The sequence below is a fragment of the Oenanthe melanoleuca genome, chromosome 2, assembly GCF_029582105.1.
Source record: "Oenanthe melanoleuca isolate GR-GAL-2019-014 chromosome 2, OMel1.0, whole genome shotgun sequence".
NCBI lineage: Eukaryota > Metazoa > Chordata > Aves > Passeriformes > Muscicapidae > Oenanthe > Oenanthe melanoleuca.
In genome coordinates this window covers 60,450,424-60,472,420 of record NC_079335.1, presented here as the reverse complement: position 1 = coordinate 60,472,420, position 21,997 = coordinate 60,450,424, and the positions used below count along the sequence as shown (strand labels likewise).

Genomic DNA, 21,997 nt, shown 5'->3' with positions numbered 1-21,997 from the left:
TGGGCAGGATATCTTCCAACATGACTTGTCAGTTTAACTCTCCTGTTTGTAGCAGGGGCTGTGAAATAGCTATGTTTCCTCTGGTTTTATTTATAGATGTCTATAAATACTTCCTGAAACCCAGTCTCTTTAAGTATCACTTAATTCTGTCATGCAAGACTTAATTACACTGACAATAAATAGACATTAGAATATTTTTAGCTAAGCATGCTGTCATGATGCTTCCTGAGCATGAAGCATATAATGACTTAAATGTCAGTTTGTGAAGGTCCTCAAAAAGATCTGGAAACAGCTGCTCAAAAATTACCACAATTGTGCTTGTTTCCTCAAATATGAAGTACATCTTGATATGTTATGGCTATATCTGTTAGTTTTGGCCAAGTTCTTGAGAAAAGGTCATTATTTTTCTGTGTCTTCTCATAAAAAGTGACAAAAAATTGTAGCTGACAGATTCTTGAGACACTCCTTAAACTGATTGTCTCAAATCTCAGATAAACATTCCATGGAAATAGTGTGAGAGCTCACATTAAACAGAGGGTGAGTACCATCAAAAGGACTGTTTCCTTTCTAGGACCTGCTCAGTAAATCCTTAAGTAAACAGCATGTAACGTATTGCTCTTGTTCAAAGAGACTTGCAGGTAATCTTTTCAGCTGCTGACTCCTGTCCAAACATCACAGATGTTGGTGACTGGGAAATACATGATCAGAATAAAACAGATTAAATATCTGGGAGATGTTAAGCTTGAGGGAGGTCTTAGATTATGTTTCTTGGACTGGCAGGGGTTTCCTTCATTAAAAAAAATAAATTAAAATACAGTATTAGTCCTAGTCTGGTTCCAACTGGATGGAGTGCAGGGGAAAAAGCAATTTCTTGTAATCTGAAACATCTTAAATGTTGCAAGTTTTACTAGTTCAGTTTTTTATAGTCTCTTAGCGTTTCTATGGTTGATTGCTGGGGAGAAAATTCCTTGTTAAGTTTCTTCTGGGTCTTTCCTTTTCTCCATTTAACTTGTCCAATTTCTTGTCTTCATTTTAAACATCATTTAAAAGTCAGGAGCAAAATTTTTGCTTATTCTTTATTTTAGAAGCTTTTCTTACTGGCCTTTTGATGGTCACTGCTGTATTTGTGTTCTGAGGCAATTGTTATTGAATGCTGGACTGGTTAGATAATCTTTGCACTGCTTATTAGCATCAAATTTTCCTTCAGTTTGTCACTTAACTTACTAGTGAAATTCCTCTCCTTGCTGAGTTAAGATCTTGTTATTTTTTTAAGCCTAACTGGTAATTACTACTTGAAAAGAATCCTAAACTGCAGTTGCCATTACCTCTGCTTTTTCAAAACTTCATTTGACATGGAGGATGTACCTGTCACTCTTAACACTCTATGAGGGAATGAGAATGCATAATTCTGGAAAATCTTTCTCACTGTTTGTAGAGCAGTGTTTTCTGCAGGTGGCAGGTTATGAGAAGCCCATCTTGTATCTGAACAGCTTTCATCATGCCTTTGACATTATTACATTTGGTTTATGTGTAACTCATGTTTCTAGAACTAAACCCAGCCCTGTTTATTTTTAACTGATCTATATTTCATATCTTTCTTTTATCATGACCTACCTACTCCTATTTCAGGGCTGTTTGTTACTTAGTTTTTTATAGGAAACATCTTATGCAAATCTGATATCAATATAGGCTGCGTTTGCTACATAATGTTGATCACACTTGAAAGAGGTGTTACATGAAGCTGTTTACTGTGATATTTCAAACTTCTTGACCAACTTCTGTTTTGGTTCTCTCACAATGGTTGTTTTTAACTGTCAATGCATACAGGTTTTTGACTTATCTGAAAAGAAAGAAATAGGGAGCTTAGCCAACTTCCCTCCATTCCAATGTTAAAGATAGTTACTAAGTTAGCCAGTCTGAGAAGAAATTATATTACCCAGCTAAGAGTTCATTATTCCAGGAGGTATTTGCAAAGCCTCCACTGCTGTGCATAACCATAGGTTGAGTTTCATCTTTATATACAAGCTATTCAAGTGGGTGACTAGAGTAGGCCATAGAATCAGAGAATGGTTTGGATTAAAAAAGACCTTTGAAGACCATCTAGTTCTCCTCTCCTGCCCTTGGCAGGGATACCTTCCACTAGACCAGGTTGCTCGAAGCCACTGGTTGTTCAAAGAACCTGACCTTGAACTCTTAAAATGATGGGGCTTCCACAGCTCAGGGAAATTGTTCAGTGTCTGGTCACCTTAATGGTAAAAAATTACCACTTTAAGTCCATTCAGAATCTACCTTCTTTCAGTTTAAAACCTCTCTACTTCACTACAGGCCTTGATCTTCTTCTAAGCCACCTTTTATATGTTAAAAGGCTGCTGAAAGGTCTTCCTGGAGCCTTTGGCAGGCTGAACCACCACATCTCTCTCAGCCTGTCTTCACAGGAGAGGTGCTCCACCCCTCTGACCATCTTCATGGCCCTCCTCTGAACTGTCTTCAACAGGTTCATGTCCTTCTTCAGTTGGGGACCCCAGGGCTGTGCACCCCTCTCCAGCTGGGGTCTCACCAAACAGAGTAGAGGGGCAAATTCCTCTCCCTCAGCCTGCTGGCCACGTTGCTTTTGTTGCAGCCCAGCACACAAGCACATTGCTGACTCATGCCCAATTTTTCTTGCACCAGTACCCCCAAGTCATTTTCTGCTGGGCTGTTCTCAGTCCATTCATCCCCCAGCCTGCATTGGTACCGGGGACGGTCCCAGCCCCAGTGCAAGACCTTGTGTTTAGCCTTGTTGAACTTCATGAGGTTAAGATGACGCTGGTGATAGACCTGTCAAAACAGCTGCTTATTCTTGCTTAACCTTGGCAGGGGGAGTAGAGGGGTTGTTTTTTGCTGTAAAAATGATGATGCCCTATGAAGAGAATGCTAAAGAAATTATAGAAATGTAAAAGGCAGTCATGTTCCTGAGAGTGTTTTGTAAGACTTTAATAAAGCAATTTAAGTTGTGATAACTTCATGATTTTTATTATTTGCATGCCTCTGCAGTAACATGGGAATTAAAATAAGTGCCCTTGATGATTTGTAAGAGACAGTGGGATTCCTTTCACTCTGCAGTGTTATTTGCATATGCATTTTTTTTTTAGGGTTATACAGAACATGTTTGAACTTCTACTGGTGTAAAATGCTGTGGGAGGTAAACTTGCAGCCAGTATGTAAACTTGCAGTTTGTTTTAGGCCAGTGTTATTTTATATATTCTGAGAAGTCTGAGCTATTCTGAGAATAACTGTATGAATGTAATATTAACCCAGTATTGGTTTGCTGTTTACTTAAAAACCAGTTGAAGAAACAAAGTTGTGACCCTCTATCAGTTCAGTTTTCTTCAGCATTTGGACTCATGCTCTCAGATGCCTTGCTAGCCATTCCTATTCCAGAATTTACCAGCTGGCCCTGTTAGATTAGCTGCTGACAGGTATTTTTAAAGTCGGTATACTTGAAGTACCTACAATACAAGAATTCATGAGAGCTGCATACTGCAGTTGTTTTTATAATGAATTTCATGTTGGTCTAAATTTCCATTGAAGTGATGGTAATTGTGTGTTTTGAGGAATGTCATTACTCATATAAAATGAATTTGAAGTTGTTCAGATGTTTCCTCAGTTTACTCTCTGTTAGGACTCTGTTTTCATCATAAGGTCTTTTCACTGGAAGGGCATCTAGGGTTCATAGGTTTTGAAGTTTGGTGATGCATGGGACTCTTACAGGAACAGATTCAGATTTGTTGTATGAACTATTAGAAAGTGGCCTTCCTTTAGACCTTGTGGCTTAGATACAAATTGGAAAAGTAGGCCGTGTATAGAGGGCAGACAGTGCATTTCTGTACTGATGTTTTGTACAAGAACAAAATATTTTTCCATTCTCGTAGAAGTTCTTCCATAGAGCAGCACTGTTCTTAGGTTTTTTGGCTTTTTTATTTTTCTTGTATGTGCAAAGTGCTCTATGAAGTGTTGATATTTCCCATTGCAAAGAGTTTAATACTGAAAACTTGGCTAAACCAGCTAGCTCCTGGCATTTAAAACCAGCCTCAGCAAGGTGTTAAACACCACCACTCTTTTTTTTTTTTTTTTTTTTCTTTTTTTTTTTTTTTTTTTTTTTTTTTTCCCCCTCCAGAAAGATGGCTCAGTGATATCTGAAGGGTGAACCTTGGGCATTGATCAAATCATGAAGCAGAACAGTTCTTACACTGCTTCCTGCTATGAATCTGTAGTGAGCATTACAGGTACAGCTTGTATGCTCCTGTCCCACCACAGGCTTGACTGGTAGGAGAACGAGTGAATGATGATTTATATTTTTTTGAGGCATGGCAAAGACATCTGTGATCAAGCTGATATAGCTGAGATGTTCAGGCACTTAGGTAATTCATGTAATTCTGAGATTCTCTAAACAGACATCTTTGAGCTTCTGGGGGTGTGGCTTACAGTGGAGTTTTGTGGGTATTTGAAATTATATTCCTGCTTAAAGAAGTGCTTCTACCCATCTTTCTCTCCTCAGGCTGTACTGTTTCTTTTTTGCCACCAAAAATATTCATGAAGCTATGTAGTGAACTAGACTGGGGACTTGATAATGGGGAAAACAAAAACAACAAGCATTACTTTCTCCACAGCTGAGGTTTAAACCACATCAGATAAATTCATTGCAAACATGAGAGTGGGAGACAAGGACAGGCAAGACTGTTTTTGTTGGGTTTTAATGCTGGTTTAGGATATTTGAAACAAGAGAGTTTAATTTCTCTCCTGGTTCTTGCTAGAAAAGAGTTGTAGCAAAAATGTACAGCTCATGTTTGTAATGCAGTTTATAGTTAGTTGTGAGTGGCAGAATTGCATACTGTTCTCATGTTTATGTAATGCCTTGGTTGAGAAGCTGCTTCTGCAATCCTGCCTTTCTCCTCTGGGAGGGGAAAGGATCTCTTTGTTTCCCAGTGTTTGGTTTTTGGACAAATCTTCAGTCTCCTGCAGCCAGCATGCAGCTGATCTCCAGTCTGTGTGGTCCGAGAGGGAATGTATAGCACTTTGCTGTGGGCAGAAAAACCATGTCAGGAGTTCAAAATAGGAATGTCCTCAGAAATTGTTTTACTGATAACTTGTACCTAAGTAGCAACCTTTTTCTAAATTCTAGGAAACATGTAATTGATGATGTTTAAGTTATGCATGTAGTAGATATTTTAATGGAGGAAGGGCTGTGTATGTAGTGTGAAAGCCTGTTGAGACCCAGGACAGCTTATTTTAATACTGCAAAATGGGAGTGGAATAAAAATAAAAACACCTCTTTTCATTTGAGATAAACTGAGCAGATGAGCAACCTTAATTACACTTTATTTTTTTTCATTCTCTGAGAAGTTGAATGATACCTCATGACACAGCACAAAACTACATACACAGCACTGTAAAATCTATTATTGAGTTCAATTCAAAACGTGCCTTTAGTATTAAAGTTAAAATGTTCTAATAGGTAATTCTTCTTGTTTGCAGATAACTACTCTTATAAATCATAAGGACAAGCCAAAGCGTTCAGACAAGACTCTGCAAGCAATCCAGCGAGTGGGCCAAGCCGTTAACCTGGCAGTCGGGAGATTTGTGACTGTGGGGGAAGCCATAGCCAACGAAAACCATGAGCTGAAGGAGGAAATGAGTGTTGCTTGCATCGAGGCAAGGAGAGCAGGTATGTAGCTACTCATGAAATTGTACTTGTGCCATTTTTGGCACGCTATTTTTAGTGTCAGGCATAATGTAAGAACTTTATTATTTAATTGCTTAACCTTCCTCTGCTGGTTCATTCAAGGCCTGATCTGTTACCTGATTTTGTCACTTACTTAAATTACTGTCATCTTACGAATAGGGAATGGAATGGTGTTGGCTTTGATTTTTATAGGATCATTTGCCACAAGGAATTACCTGACTGCTCTTTTTTATTATGTTACTACAGACAAAGAGCAGAGTGTTGGGAATACAACTTTAGAGTTTATTGCTGCCAAGTCAAAACAGTGGAGTATTTTAAGTTATTTGAGTGCTATGCTATTAAGGTCACTGCATTCCAGATCTCAGTGTCTGAATGAAGGTCAGTGTCAACCCATGTTTCATCAGGACTCAGTAAAATGACTCACATCAGTCATCTGATGGCTCCCCTCAGTAGAATGAAAATCACATTGTGCTTGCCATTTTGCTGGATTCAACTTTTGTTGCAAACTTGCTGTGTGTGTGAATTGAATGTGAAGTGTGGATAACTGAGCTGCCTGCTGTCACTCTCCTTCCCCCAGAAGACTGTCTAGGCGAATTGGGGGTTGCATTCTCTGATGCTGTAAGAGAATGTCAGTGTTGTGCTAGAAACTACTTTCCTAGATACTAAATACTATTCCTTGAATATTTCAGTGGCCCTCAGTAAATGCATATTCTTAGATCTGTAGTGAAGGCTTCAAGATGACATCTAGTAGAATCTAGTTTATTCTGTTGTTAGTGGGATGAGGTTTTGTTTTCTCTTTCAAATATTTTTGAATTATGGGAAATTCAACTTGAAGCTTTCCCAGTTTGAGCAGGTGGATGAACCTGCAAGTGTGACAGATTCTGTTTGCTGTGGCTTCAGGCAGACAACCTTGAGTTTCTGTTGTGGGGACAAATAAATGACCCTTCATCAACCCTTCAACACTAATGTCTTGATTACTGCTGGATGGAGCATTATTCTACTCCAAGATGTGGGTTGAAACTGTGTAATATACTTAAAACTGATCTGTTAAGTTAAAAAGGGGGCTTGGGTGGGTGTTTGGTTTTTATCTTTGAAATGACCTCAGAGTCCCGAAAACCTTGTCTTTGCTGTCCTAACTGGTGTATATGTCTTGTTGAACAGATGTTCTGGCCTCAGAATTTGGGGATAGAGTTCATACTATTACTTGTGATTAAACAAAAAAAGAAGCTTAGAAATTTGGCATGGTGCTGTAAGAAATCCTCTGAAAATCCCTCAACAAGGAGTCACAATGTCTAGAAACATGCTGATGATGAATGATTGTTTTTGTGATTTGAAGGACTATTCTGGATAAACTTTAGACTGAAAATTCCTAGTCGCTCCAGTAAACTTGGCTGCAAAATGAAATGTCCTAATTTAAAAACATTCCATTTGTTATGTGAAGCATGTGTTTTCTCTTCAGAGATCCAAGTAAAGTGCTGACAAACCAAAATTATCAAAGTTCACATTGATAATCTCAGCAGCTGGAAGAGCAGTGCAGTCTGAATCTCTGTTTCTTGATTTGCCAGTTATGCTGTGGTTAGGTATTTTTTTTTCTCCCTATCATTGTATGCAGGAGGAGCTCAGAACCTAAAAATAGTCTGCACTACTTTATCCCAGCAAAAGACTATAGTTCTTTTGCACTGTAAGTTTTATTTCCTGTTATGCAGTAATAGCCTCAGTCTAGAGGAGTGAAGATGGGGCTGTTTACATTTCTGTCAGCCTTGCATTTACTTTGGCATGGCTCAGTTGTTCCCTGCATTTGAGATCTGACAACTTACATGGGAGATTCAGTGTAGCAAACATGTTTGCTCATGGTTATTTGTTTGATGGAGTGTTTTTTGAGCCAGTATTATCTCTGTGGACTGTTCAGTGCTGGACACTCCTTTGAGCACATAAATTCTTATGGGTGAATGTCGCCTGAACTCAGTTTCTGAACGTGGTTACTCAAGTGCCATTTTTAATAACTTTGGTGTTTCAAACAAGCCAGAAAATTTCATGGACAATTATAGCCCAGCATATTGACCCGTATTGAGGAACCTTGTGTTCTTAGGGCATAGGCAGCAGAAAGCCTTTGCTCTTTAGGGCAGGAAATCCGGTAGAGCTGTTCATACTTCCTTTTAGCCAATAAATTAGATTGTATCTCAGAAATTGAGATTTTGTTAGGCATAAAAGACAGATTTCAACACAAAAGGATTTAGAACATTAGGCATCTCAATTTCTGAGAAAAATAGGGAGTCTTTAAATCAGTTGCATATCCTGCAGAGGCTTTGAAGGATGACAGATGTTGTATCTGTCTCTTGAGAAGGGTATAATCAGTGATCTGAAGTGTTTCAGATTTGTTATGACTATTTCCTTGTAATAAACCTTGTAATTTGATTGACTCAAAATAGAATCCTAAAGCACTGCAGAGGGTCATGTAGCAGATTTTGTGTAATATTATTCTTGCACTGTGTCAATGTTTACAGTGACAGTATAGTAGTGGAATGTAACTTAAAGAAACACATTTTAGATGCCCATCTGTGTTTTTTTTTTTTCTTTCTTTTTTTTCTCTTTAAAACTTGGAAACACTGGCTAATTTAAAAGAGAGAGCACATGTCAGGAATAAGTGTCATAGCTTTTCCAGTATTCTGTGCCAGTTGACTATGTAGCCCTAAAGGAAGACATGAAATAAAGTAAAAGCAATAAATAGCTCTCTCCTATTTTTGCTTTGGGTTTTAGTACAGAGGCGGCTAAATTAAGAAGGCTGAAAAATGGAAATTTAAGTGGATAAATGGAATCACAGAATAACTGATGTTGTTAGGGTCATTTTTACTCGCAAGAATGGAGGTCATGCAATTTCTTTTACACTTTTCATTCTTACTTTTTTCTTGTGCCCTTACTTAAGAGTGTTTGACCACCTTTGCTGTGGCAAAACTATTTTGTTACATCTTGTTTCTTGCTTCTTGTTCCATCACCATACCTACTGGGATCTGTGTCTCTCCATACATGCCCACTAGGGGGATAGATGTGGAGCACAGAAAGCTCTGCCATGGCCTTCTCTTCTTGGGGCAGAATAAATTTCCCCCCTTCAAGCTCTCCCCTTATGTCACTGGCTCCATTGTGTCAGCTGAGGTGCTGAGGAACCCAGAAGTGGACATAGAAGTCCACGTGCTACCTCACAAGTGCCAAAGGGAAGGAAAGAATCATTCCTGCAGTCTTCCAGGTGCAGCTGGCTGTTGTTGCTGACTTCTGTTCAACTCTTTGTTGGTCCCCCATGTCTTTCCCCACAAAGATTCCCAGTTGACATCTGATCTCAGCATGTCGGGCTGAGTGGTGTTACCCTGACCCTGATGTGGTATTTAATGTCTTTGTTGGACTTCACAGATTTTCTATCAGATCATTTTTTTTCAGCCTGCTCTTCTGTCTAGCATCTCTGCCCTCCGCAGTATCAGACACTCACCTGCTTTGGTATTGTTCGCACACCTGCTGACCATGCTGGGTCATCATCCAGGGAATAGTTTTGGTGACTCCTGTCAACCTCAGAGAAACACTGCTGGAAGGTGTCTGCCCAGTGAGCTTTGTGCCTGTTATCAGTATCCCCAGGCCCAACAGTCAGGTTCATTTTCTACCCACCTTTTTGTTCACTTAGTCCATATCCCTTGATGAAGTTAAAAGGAAACTATGGGGGAACATGGCAGGGGCCATGCTGGAGCTGAGATTCACAGCATTCATTGCTTTCTTTTTTTTTTAAAAACAGTGTCATCTCATTGTAGAAGGCATTCAGATCACCCTGGCAGGTCTGTGCTGGCTCTTCCTGATTGCCTTTTTCTTCCAAGATTGTTTCAGTGGTAATCCTGGAGGCTGATGTGAGGCTGACTAGCTCACAGTTGCCTGAATTTTTCTTTTTAACCTTCTTTGAGATGGATGTGACAGTTGTCTTCCTATCCTTGGAAATATCACCCAATTATCATAATTTCTCAGTCATGATAGGAGAATTACAGACACTGAACTGTCTTTGATATGCTTAGATGTGTTTTATGGACTGATGTACACCCAGCTGGTTATAGCTTCCTTAGCGCCAGCTCTTTACCCCAATAGCTCTTGTTCTTCACAGCTTACTCCCAGGGCTTTATTCCTGTTCCTGTAGTTGCAGATCTATAGGCAGAGAAGGAAGTCTTTGTTCTGTTACCAGAAGTCTTGAGTTTCTGTGGCTGTCTGGAGCTTTTGACAGGCAGGTGTTGCAGGTGTTTCAGTGTTCTCTGATCACTCTTTGTGTGACTAGCTACTTCACCTATGACTTGATTCATCCTCAATAAGGTGAATTCCATAGCATAGGAAATGGGCTAATGTTGTGCATCCTTTCTTGGTTACCAAAAGAACTTTGCATCTGTTTTAATTGTTCTCTGTGTGTTTCTACATCATTTTATGTTGTCACAGATATGATGATGCCAAAGAAATAGATTAATCTGCTGACAAAGGTGAGCAAGTAGAGACTGGTGTGAGGTGAAATGAATTGAACTGTGGAGAAGGCAACAGTCCATGTTTTACTGTCAGATGATATCTGACTGGAGACTTGCCCTACAGCTTCACTGGGACTGCCCATCTGGCTGCCCCCCACTCTTTGAACTGTGGCTGTACTTTTATAATTCCTCTTGCTTCTAATCCATTTTCGTGTCCTTCAGCTGTGGAACTCACTGTCTCAGACTGTACTGTAGTATGGTATATTGGAGTGACTCTCTGATTATTTGGAGCATGCCTTTTGTGACCTGGCCTGGTCCCAGCAAATGTACTGGAAGTTCCTTTCCATAATGCAGTACTATTTTGGCTGCCTAAGAACCCAAGGGATTACAATTATCAGAGGAGAGAAGCACTATGAAATGTGGAGCTCTGTGGGTTGAAGGACTGTCAGGCTTTCCTTGTTCTACAGTGTGTAGTGTATCTGGAGTATCAGAATAATGCAAGTTCTTCAAATGGGAGCACTGGCTTAATCAGGCTTTTGGAGTATTTTGCTTGCTTAGGTGAATTACCTTCAGTGAGGTTTTGAAGATGAGTCATAGGGAATTAGATCAAATATCCTATATTTTATCTTTAAGGATGATCTATAGGTCAGTTGTAGGTTGATCAACTTGTCTTGCATGTAGCAAAAATCAGTCTCAGAACTTGCCTGAGCTCCGTCTCCCAGCAGCCCTTCTGTGGTTGCAGACAACAAATTGCTTTGTCTTTCATGTATTGCACTACTATCTAGGGTACTCCAGAAGATGCAATTGGATAGGGTCTGTGTTTCTTTCTCAGATAAGGAAATCCATTAGCTACAGTGAATGTAGGGTTCTTACCTGCATAAAAAATAAAAGTGGTCAATTCAGCCTATTTAACTGTTTAACTAAGTGCACATTGAATAAGAGATAGTGATAAACCAAAAATCAGCACTTCTTTGCCTTTTTCCCTTTCCTGTCTCTGACAGTGCCCTGTTTAGTGGTCTTCCTTCTAATGTAAAGTGCAGTAGTCTTACTATAATGCTTCAGACCTCTAAGTTGCAAAATTACTGTTTGGAATCTTTATTGTTCATGCCTGGAGACTTCTGGAAACAGGAATAGGAAACCCATAAATTATGGGAATGCTAATTGAAATTTGGAAAGTGGAGGGGAATTTGTAGTTCTTTCTTCCTTGCTACATCCCACTCTTTCAGTGGATTGATGCTGCAAGTGTGGACACTGGTTTGAATTTTGCTATTAAAATCAGAAAATGTCTCCCATTAATGTTTTCTCCCTCCACACTCCCTAATTCCTCTCATCACTCTCATTCTCAAATAGCTGTAGATTACTGTAAGAAAATTAGTGTATGTTACAGATGGAAAAGAAGGTAGTAGTGAATTGTAATCCACACTTAAATATGGAGAGGGTGCCACCAACAGTCAGTCGAAGGAAGTGGAGTGAAATAAAGAGTTGTAGGTAGCTCTGAAAATTGTCTTACCCCTCAAAGGTAAAAGTTAAGAATACCTTATAGCCGAGTATATTTCTTTTAAGTATGGAAAGTCACTTTATTCTTTTTTTTTTTTTTTTTTTCCTTCTAGGCGAAACAATTGCACAACTTACAGATGTGGCAAGCTTGGATCATCCAGAATCTGATAGCCACATAACAATCTTTACAGACAAAACGGGTGTGGTAAAAGCTGCAAGGTTGTTGCTTTCTTCTGTCACAAAGGTGCTGGTGTTGGCAGACAGAATTGTTATTAAGCAAATTATAACTTCCAGGAACAAGGTATTGTAGCTCCTTTTCTGTTTTGTTTAACTGATATTTGCAGAAGAGTGGTGGTAAATGTGTTACTGTCATTGTCTCTCTGGAGGAATTATAAAATAAAGAGATAAAAATAAATGTCTGACACATGTTTACTTACCAGGTATCTAAAAGGGGGTGGCTCTGAGCCAGTAGGATTAATTTTAGTGATTCTGCATTTTATGTCACCCACATTGCTTTATTTACTTATTATGCTGAAAAAGATGCTGTGTTACTGCTTATTTAACTTTAAATTTGCTGTGAGGTGAAAGTGTGTCTGTTGGTAAAATGGTCAATAAATCTACTTGCTGATGACAGGATGTTTGTTCTGTCAGGATCAAGACAAGGGAGAGCTTTATGGCATCTAAGCAAAAAGCATTGAGGAATGCACATAAAAGCCTGTGCCAATGAAGTGAGGTTTACAGATTAAAAGGTTTTTGTGCACTTTAACTTAGGTCTTGAAACTTAGGATGAAACTACTTGGTTGGTTTACATAATGTATGAAGGCCCATTTAACCTCAAATTTAATCTATTTCATGCACAGCAGACTTCATTGTCTTGCCTGTAGGGTATTCTTCCATCTTTTTCTTCACAATTTGCTAAAACAAAAATAGAAAAATCCTGTGTTTGAAAAATGAGAACCTGATAAGGCCTGGGGTTTTCCATTAATTTTGAGCTTGTAATCCAGAGCAGTGCTCCTCTTTCCACTTTTGACTCCTCATGCTGTCTCTATTCCTTTGTCCCAGTTTACTTTCCAGACCTGTTGGTCTCTATTTTGCAGCACCTAGATCCAAGACACTCAGTTCAGTCCAGAATTCCAAACCAGTGAAATTAATTGCTTCTTTCTGGCTTTAGATTTGGCAGCACATCTCTGCTCTCTTTGTGCTCATTTCTTCTCCCAGTGGTTGATTCAGTTGGCAGCAGTGTTATCAATATCAGTTTGCTGAAGTTCCTTATAGCTTTGGTCTTTTTTTTGCACTGAAGACCAGAACGGTGCATTTATTATCTTTTGCTGCTTTTTTGCTGTTGTCTGCAGCCATGCAGTGATCCTAACTAATTTACCTTTCCAAAAGTGGTGAGTTTAGGCTATGAAGCAACTGTGCAAATGCATGTATCATGAAAGGATAAGGAGGGAATATATCCTTTCAGGAGCAGGCTAGGTTTCTGATAATTTTAAACATATATGAAAATGTTGACATATATACACCGATGTGAATATAGTAAGCATACGTGCACCATTTAATTTTGAAAGCATTTCAAGCAATCTCATAGTCCAGAGTAACTGTGCCTCTGACTGCCATAGGCATAGAATTGTAAGATACTCTGAGTTGGAAGGGACCCAAGTCCAGCTCCTGACCCTGCCCTGAACATGCCCAAGAGTCACCCCATGTGCCTGAGAGTGTTGTCCAAACACTTCCTGAGCTCTCTTAGGCCTGGTGCTGTGACCATTTCCCTGGGGAGTCTGTTCCAGTGCCCAGGCACCCTCTGGATGAAGAGCCTTATCCTAATATCCAATCTAAACCTCTCTAGGTAAAACTTCAGGCCCTTCCCTTCAGTTCTGTCGGAGATAAGAGATCAGTGCCTGTCCCTCCTCTTCCTCTCACCCAGGAAGTTGTAACTCCCCCCAGTCCCCTCTTTTGCAGGCTGAACAGACCAAGTGACCTCAGCTCCTCCTCATACGGCTTCCCCTCAATGCCCTTCACCTTCATTGCCCTCCTCTGGACACTCTCCATGGCTTAATATCCTTCTTATATTGTGTCACCTAGAACTGCCCCCAGCACTTGAGGTGAGGCTGCCCCAGCTCAGAGCAGAGAGGACAATCCCCTCCCTTGCCCAGCTGGCAGTGCTGTGCCTGATGCCCCCCAGGACACTGCTAGTCTTTGTTATCTTCTGGGTTTTACTGCATTCTCCTTCCTGTGCATAGTGCACGAGTTTGGGAAATCCTCCTTTTGTCTGTGGTACCAGTAGAGCAGTTTGTATCTTTAAGACCAGATTAAATAAACAGTGGTGTCTTATACAGGCCTCGTATTTATATATGCCCTAATTTTTATAAAGTACAGTCTGGAAAAGTGTGTCAGATACTGCTATGATAGATAGCAAAGAGGTTTTTCTGTAGGGGACATTGCAGTAGAGGGATAATATGGGCAGGGATTTAAGAAGTGCACACAAATACTCTGAGGCACTGTAGTATAATATGGCAAAGAGGATAGAAAGATAGGAAGAGAATCATCAGTAGCCAACTGGAGAGGATTCTGGCTTCTTGAAATGCGTCACTGTTCCAGAAGATCTCAGATCCATTTTTATCTTAGAGACTGAATGCCCAATGTTAAACTTCTGTTGCCTTCGTTGTTTCCTGCCTATTCCTGAACGCCTTTTTTTTTTTCATTGTCATAATCTTCCTCATGTGAATAAAGAGTTAATCAAGGGCAAATAGTAGAAAAATAGATGAGTGGTTGGACATCTAATCCCTCAGACAAATGAGGTGATTGGGATCATCCAGAATGGTTATCTGTTCTGGAATCCAGCCTCTAGCTGATGATCCCCAGTGATCCCGCTCCTGCTTCCACATTCTCTGCACCATATATGCTGTCCTTGTGTTCTTGGATTGCATATATTTTCTTCCATACCTGCCCACATCTTTCCTACCTTTCCTAACTACAAAATCAGTTTCATTGTCCCTCAGACTTAGTCACTGCATCAGTGAGCTTAAGGTTTTGCTCTACTCCCTGTCACCAGTCAGGTTAGGGGAGCCTGAACAATGAGCAGGGAAGTGACAGACAGTGGGGGAGTTGCTGCCCTGTTCATTTTGGATCAAAATATGGATGTGCCCTGAAGTGATGTCAGCCCATGACTGCTGTCTGCAAGGCGACATTCATCCTGCAGCAGTAACTGTGCAATACCTAGTGCTAATTTAGATGTTAATAAGATCTTAAAGACTTATGGTTTTTTACATTTTTTTAACCTTTTAATTAAAAAATGTACGACTTCATTACTATCTGTGTGTTTCTTGTTGAAAGTTTTAAAATTAAAAATTATGGATCACAGTAATTTTGCATTGTATCAGCATCTTGAATAAGCTTTAGACAGATTTAGAACTGTCTATACAGTTTTTCAGAATGTCAGCTCTGCCTGGGATGTCTAGAATTATTCAGTGCAAGGGAAATACTTGTGCTTTCACTGAAATTTTTATTTGACAAGGAATTTATCATGGGAGAAACACAGAAAACTTTAACAGAGTTGTTTGCAACCATAGTCATACTCATAAAGTACTATGTTTACTTAAACCTAGAATGGTTGAGCATTATTAAAATTTCTTTTTATCTATTCTTAGAAAAGGAAGCTGGACCTTAGCTTGTATGTTTTCCTCTTTCATCCACATTTACTTTCCTACATTCTCACTTTCCCAGTCCTGTGGTTCTCTCCTTCTACCATCTCTCATGGAAGTCCTTCGTACTCCAGCCTTTCTCACAGCATCAGCACCCCAATCAGGAAAACTCCTTGTTTCTGCAGCCTTTGTGGAGCTGGCTGCCCAGCATAATATACTCATACAGGTTGCTGCAGTTTAATATTGCTTAATAATGCAGTGAATTCCACAGCAGTCACAGGGTTTAGTGGGACATTTGCTTAGGTTACAACTGAGATTGGGTGGCTGCCCTGCCCACAAACAAATGTTTGCTTCTAGGAGAGTTTGCCAAGGTTACAGAGAAGTGGGAGTTTGTCATAATCAGGTGTGTACACTGCTTTTGTAGTTGTGGGGAAGATATTTTGGCATAGAAAAGGAAAATGAGTTGAAGTTTCTTTCAAGTACAGTCTGTTAAATTTTCATGTGGTGTCTTATCTCCAGTCTGAAAGACAATACAGAACTGCTTTGAGTGTTTTCCCTTCTGGAGGCATTTAGTGGATTTGAAAGACCACTTTGAGATTAGCAAGTATGTTGAACCTGATAAAAGCAGATATTAATTTCTGTTATAATCTATAATGTAGTGACTTCACAGAATACCTTCAGTAATCAGTAATTTATAAGCTCTCTGGTAGTATTTGCTGAATGTTTCAAAGTGCTGATTTTACATACATTAAGGTATCTTGAGTAAGAGCTTGATACAACTTGGGTGTATTTAGTTCTTTGTTTTATATGCATCTAATAACAATCTCCACAATTAGAGTTGGTTGTTATGGAAAGTATAAAACTATGTATGCACTTACTTCTAACTTTTTTGTTCAGTTTTGTTGAATTTTCTTGCTTTTTTTTTAACATACAGAGCCACTGAAACATGTCTGTGCAACTGTAATTTTAGAGTTTAAAAGTTAGGCATCTGAAATGGAGAGTTACAATACAGGGGTATAACACGGGGATATAATCTGCACTTGTTACTGTCATGTTAAATTTAAAGACACATTTTTTCCTGAATCTGGAAGCTGAATCATTAATACTCTTTAAAACTGTGAGGAGCAAGGAAAATGGTTTTTGGGGGCTGATAACACTTTGAATGAAGCATGATAATTAACTTACATGTGATTTCCAGATGTTGAGTTACTAATGCTTGAACAGTAACAAAATATATACATTTTAAACTCTACAACTTAGAAGTGTCCATAAATAATGGTACTCTTTGTTCAATGATAATGGTTTTTGTTCAGCATCCTGGTAATCTCTACAGTATTTTCCCTTATCTTGCAGGTTCTTGCAACAATGGAACAACTAGAAAAAGTCAGTAGTTTCCAGGAGTTTGTACAAATATTTAGCCAGTTTGGAAATGAAATGGTGGAGTTTGCCCATTTAACTGGAGATAGGCAAAATGTAAGTATTAGTAAAAGGTTACGAGACATGGGGTACAGTATCATCTTCATCTTATTATCAGGAAGGTATGGGTTTTTCTGGGATGATAATGGAAAACAAAACAAGTGCTTTTGTCCTGTGTCTGGAACCTACCCTCTCTTTCCTCCACCCAAAACAGGTCTTTTGATTTTAAAGCTCAGCCTAAGAAAATGTGGCTGCACTGTTTGCCCTGCATATCTTCCAGAAGATACGGGTGTGTGTTATTTGCACTGTCTTTTGGCTCTAACTTTTCTGGCTCATTGCTCTGGTGGAGTTAGTCTGTTGTTACTTGACAGAAGTATTTGATGTTTGCATGTAGGATTTCATTATTTTAGAAAACTCCAAACAGATTCTAATAAAGCATCTGCTTGGGTGGCTTGTTAGAGTTTGTTTGTTGTTGTTATTTATTATTATTGTTATTGTTACTGTTATTTATTCTGGAATATTTTTCTAGGTTTAGATCAAAACCTTATGTTTGGGCAATGAGTCTTCTCACATGCAGCTGCTCTTTCAAAGCCTTTCATTCATGCCAGAAGCTTTTTTCCCACTACTTCCTTGTAAATTTAAGGGTTTGGTGAGGCTTAAGACTTCTGCTCTGAGCTCTTGTTGCTTTCCCTTGATAATCCAGTCCTCTGTTCAGAACTAAACCAGGGTTTGATGTGAATATACAGAGTCCCTAATATCCAGCAAAATTCAGAATTCAGTTTGTATAAACAAATTGGCCAACGTCATGTGTTTCCTTTTACTGTTGATGTGTGCATGCTTGGTGTCAAAGAACCATGACTGGGAAAGCTACTTAAAATTAAGGAAAATACCTGCTTAGAAGTGAACTCTTTCTTTTTTTTTTTCCCTGAAGCAGTTGTTCCTTTGGGAGGAAAACATGCATTATTACAAAGTTGTAATTTTCAGCTGTGTTGGATTTTCAGTGTCAGAAGTGATCTTCTGCTTTCCTCTCCTTGCCTCCTTGACTCTTTTTGAAAGAGTGCTGCATTACCACTTTTTCAATTGTTTCAGGACTTTCTTGATATGCTCAGCTTACAATGTATAGATTGCTATGTGGCACTACTAGCTTTATGGGGTGGAAACATCCCTCATAGTATTTTTAAGTGTGCCATAAATTCTTGAGTGCCATCAGATTTATCAGAATGTAATGTCAGATTTTCAGAAATTAACTGTTTTCTTGTTTGGTTGTTTTGTTGGTTTGATTTTTAATGTCATTTTGATCTTAAAGATTTTCTGTAGTTGCTAAATACAAACATTATAAAAATGTCAAAAGAGACTGCTGCTGTGATTTATCTGGGTGTTTTTGTTAATCTAGAGTATATTAGGATTAATTAATTACCTCCTGTAAACCTTCAGCCAGTCCCATTCAGTTGCCTGTTTGACACTCAGATAGCACTCAGCTGTCTGTGAGCAGTGAGAAGATCATAGTTATGACTTTAAGTTCTCCCCTTGCTAGACCTGCTTGTTTGTTGAGGATTCATGTCTTGCCCTCTTCCCTCACATCCTGGTTTAGAGTCTAAACTCTTCTGTATTGATGAACTTTGCTGGGGGTATAGTTCAGTTTTGCAGGTGTATCCATCTTTCTCTGGAAAGTTCTTAAAGTTTCTGTAGTCAGAGCAGAGAAATACTGACGAATTGCTTTTTCAGCCTATTAAGACTTTTTTTATTAGTGGTATGTAGCAAATATAACACTCAAGTAGAAAAAAAATTTAGTTTACATTTCCTCCACTGCAGTGCAATGAAAAGCAGTTGTTCTCTGTCTCTATCTTACCCTCCCCTTCATTTCAGAAAATACTTCTTGTCAGCTATTCTTTTCACCTAATTTTTCTGTTTCATGAATAACGCTTTATGATAAAGGAATCAAAATTAGCAACAGTTTACATAACATGCTCTGTATCTTGGAGATTCTCCTTCTTTGAAGTTTGAATTGAATAGAGCCAAGAATGAATGCATAAATTAAAATCTGTCTGAAAAGTAAGTTCTAGATCATGAGTTAGGCTGAAAATAGCAGTTATCAGAAATAAGAAAGCTTTCTCACAAACCATTCACCTGCAAGAGAGTTTTCTTTTTCCAGTCTCACAAGCTGTTAATATTTTAGATGCTGTGTAATATTTGGGTTTGTTTTTTTCCTTTTGGTGTTTAGGATTTGAAGGATGAAAAGAAAAAGGCCAGAATGGCAGCATCTAGGGCTGTTCTTGAGAAGTGCACTATGATGCTCCTGACTGCTTCAAAGGTGAGTGAGTTTATGCACCCTTACTCAACTTTGCTGAATCACAAAGCGTGGCATTTACCTGGAGAGCTGACTCTCCTCTCTCAGCCCTTTAGATTTCATGCTAAAGAAAGGTATAAGTGTAAAGAATCTGGAAAGAAAATCATTATATTTTGAGTAATGTGTGAATTTGACTTAACAGCAGTTTAACAGAAAGAATGTACCATTTTCTAAACACATTCTTTAGACTTGCCTTAGCAGGAAGTATTCATTTCAATATACAGCATGTGTACTCTCTCATAATAGTTGCTCTACTTTCTTTAAAAAGACTTGTCTGAGGCATCCAGACTGTGAATCTGCTCGTATTAACAAAGATGGAGTTTTTCACCGGATGAGACTAGCTTTGGAACAGGTAATAGAAATTGTAACTGACTCTAGGCCAAATGGAGAAAATGAAGTGGCCCCCATCAGCATATATTCTGGCATCAAAGAATTCAAGGTAAGAGTAGAAATAAAACTGGTTTTTACAGCCAATAAAGTACCTCTTAACTAGGAGGTTGGAGGAAAAAAAGTGGTTTTAGATTTGAGATCATGAAGCTGCATCTCTTCAGCAGCGTTGACTTAAATTACTGTCCCAAAACGTTAACGAATCTGTCAAGTGATGCCTATAATTTAATAGTCATTGCCAAAATACATGCATTCAGAGCTCTAATATTTTGTTGAGGTGATTCATTGACATTGAATAAATTAAAGTATCAGGATCTGATCAGACCTTCATTAAAACAGTTGTTGTTTGAGAATTCTTGCTTTGTAAGTGTTAGTGTTTTTAAAACTGCACACAAAATACTCATATGAACATTTAAAAGAGCAAACTGTCATTCAAAAGAAATGTTCTGAATTGAAATTGTAGCCTGTAGCTCAGTGGACTTTCTTTCCTCATAAAGGCTTTTCTAAATTTCCTATTCCATTAAGAACGGTTAATGAGCAACCATGGCTTACTGCTTTTGAACCTGTCACTTTGATTCAATTTATTTGTTTATCCATTTCCCCTCTTTAAATTTCAACTGAAGTTTTTTGAGTGCCCCAAAGTATTCAATTTTCTACATACACATTTTTAGAAAACTGCTCAAAATGGATTACATGGATGTGGAAGGATCAAACAAAATTAATTTAATTTAATTTAAATTTAAGAACATATTTAATTTCTGAAACTTACTGAACTTGGAAACTTTTTATTGACAGCAGCAGAATGATGATGTATTTGCTGTTATAAGGGGCTAGTAAACTGCTGATTGCATTTTCACTTTTAAAAAACATCCCAAACCTCAAACTACAGGTCTGGACAAAAGCAAATTGTTGGATTACTTTGAAAATAAGGGAATAATTTTAGAAGGCACTAAGGCGATAAATAAAATGTAAAATGATGGATCTGCTTTCTGCATTTGCGTCACAACTAAATCACATAAATTCTCAAGGAAATGATGTGCTTCATTTTCAGAATAAGGTGGAAGGTCTCCGTGAGAATCTTTATTTTCTCTCAAAAGAGAACCTTTCAACAATGCTGGAAGTTATCCTGGAACATACAGAAGACTTCACAGATTCTGCCTATACCAGTCATGAGCACAGAGAACACATTTTGGAGCTGTCTAAACAGGCTAAAATGGAACTAGAGCAGCTGGTTTCAGTGTGGATGCAAGCTGTAAGAGCTTTTTAGCAAAGTAAATCTTTTCACCTCTACTTTAAAAAGACTTTTGAATGCAGTCTTTCTTCTGGTCTAGGAAGAGAGAATTGAGTGTATTCCTCACAGTGGGAGCTGATCAAGGAAGCCATGGTTTGTTCTGTGCTTCTGCAGCTTCTGTATGTTCTCTCCTCCCCCTACCCCAATGGTATTGATTCTTTGATGGCTAAATTAGGCTTCTGATGGTAGTAGACTAATTTGAATGAAGATGTGAGTGGAAACAAGGCAGAGAACAGAAATATCATTGCACAGTCTTAAAGTCCTTTGGTAGAGTTCAGAGATTTCAATTGTCTTGATCCCATAGCAGTGACTACAGTTTTCTTTCTTGTTTTCAATGGACAAGAGTTAAACTACTGGAAAGGGAAACAGTGTAAAACATTGACTATATTTTTAATATTATGGAGAGAGAAGAGAAACAATAAGGCTATTTTTGGTTTTCCTTTTTTACATGGTTTAAATGATGGTAGCTTTTAGAGAAGAAGCATGTTAAGCCTGCCTTTATCATTTGTCTTACTTGTTCCTTGAAAATGACAGAAGATGCATGCAAAAGGGGAAGCAGAGATGGAAAATGCAACTTCTGGTTTTGATGCTGACTTGCTTTCAGTCTTTCTCCTGGGGATATGTATAGCACAAAGTCTTATCAACACTGAAATATGACAGATGTGTCCTGGTATAGGATATTTACTTAACTGAGTGTATTTCTTATGAGAAAGCATTTTTGTTCCTTTTTCCTCTTTGAATCAGGTACTGCAGTCAGGTATTTTTAATGCAGTAGTGTAGTTTGAACTGCATATAAATCTTACTGATAATACAGAATATTGTTGTGACAAACAAGACACATATAGAATATAAATTGCATAGACTCCCTTTAACTACAGGAGCTAAACCTGTGTTTAGCTTGGTGTTGGTGGTTTGCTCTGGTAGGCAGCTGTACAAACACTGCTCAGCAATAACTGAATACCATGTTGTCAGCATTGCTTTTATCACACATCCGAAGCAGCAGCATGCCAGGTTTATAAGGAAATTAATTCTAGACCAGTCAAAACCAGGACACTTGGTTATTTCTAAGCCCTATTACTGGTGGAAAATAATCACCTCTAAATAACTTACAAACTACATTTCAAGAGATAGAAATGAGAGCCTAGTACAAGATCATGCATATATATGATCTGTGAAAATACTTGGGCATGCACATGTGTGCTTATGCATTAAGTATTT

The 21,997-nt window shown here is 38.6% G+C and overlaps 1 protein-coding gene across 1 annotated transcript in view; it reads left to right on the top strand.

The window, feature by feature from the left end:
- Positions 1 to 21,997, top strand: part of CTNNAL1 (catenin alpha like 1) — a 57,218-nt gene that overhangs the window by 15,145 nt on the left and 20,076 nt on the right. The window contains exons 2-7 of the mRNA XM_056483251.1: positions 5,515 to 5,704; positions 11,811 to 11,998; positions 16,692 to 16,811; positions 18,976 to 19,065; positions 19,370 to 19,540; positions 20,540 to 20,740. Of these exons, the coding sequence (XP_056339226.1) occupies positions 5,515 to 5,704; positions 11,811 to 11,998; positions 16,692 to 16,811; positions 18,976 to 19,065; positions 19,370 to 19,540; positions 20,540 to 20,740 (960 nt within the window). The remainder of the gene's footprint in view (positions 1 to 5,514; positions 5,705 to 11,810; positions 11,999 to 16,691; positions 16,812 to 18,975; positions 19,066 to 19,369; positions 19,541 to 20,539; positions 20,741 to 21,997) is intronic.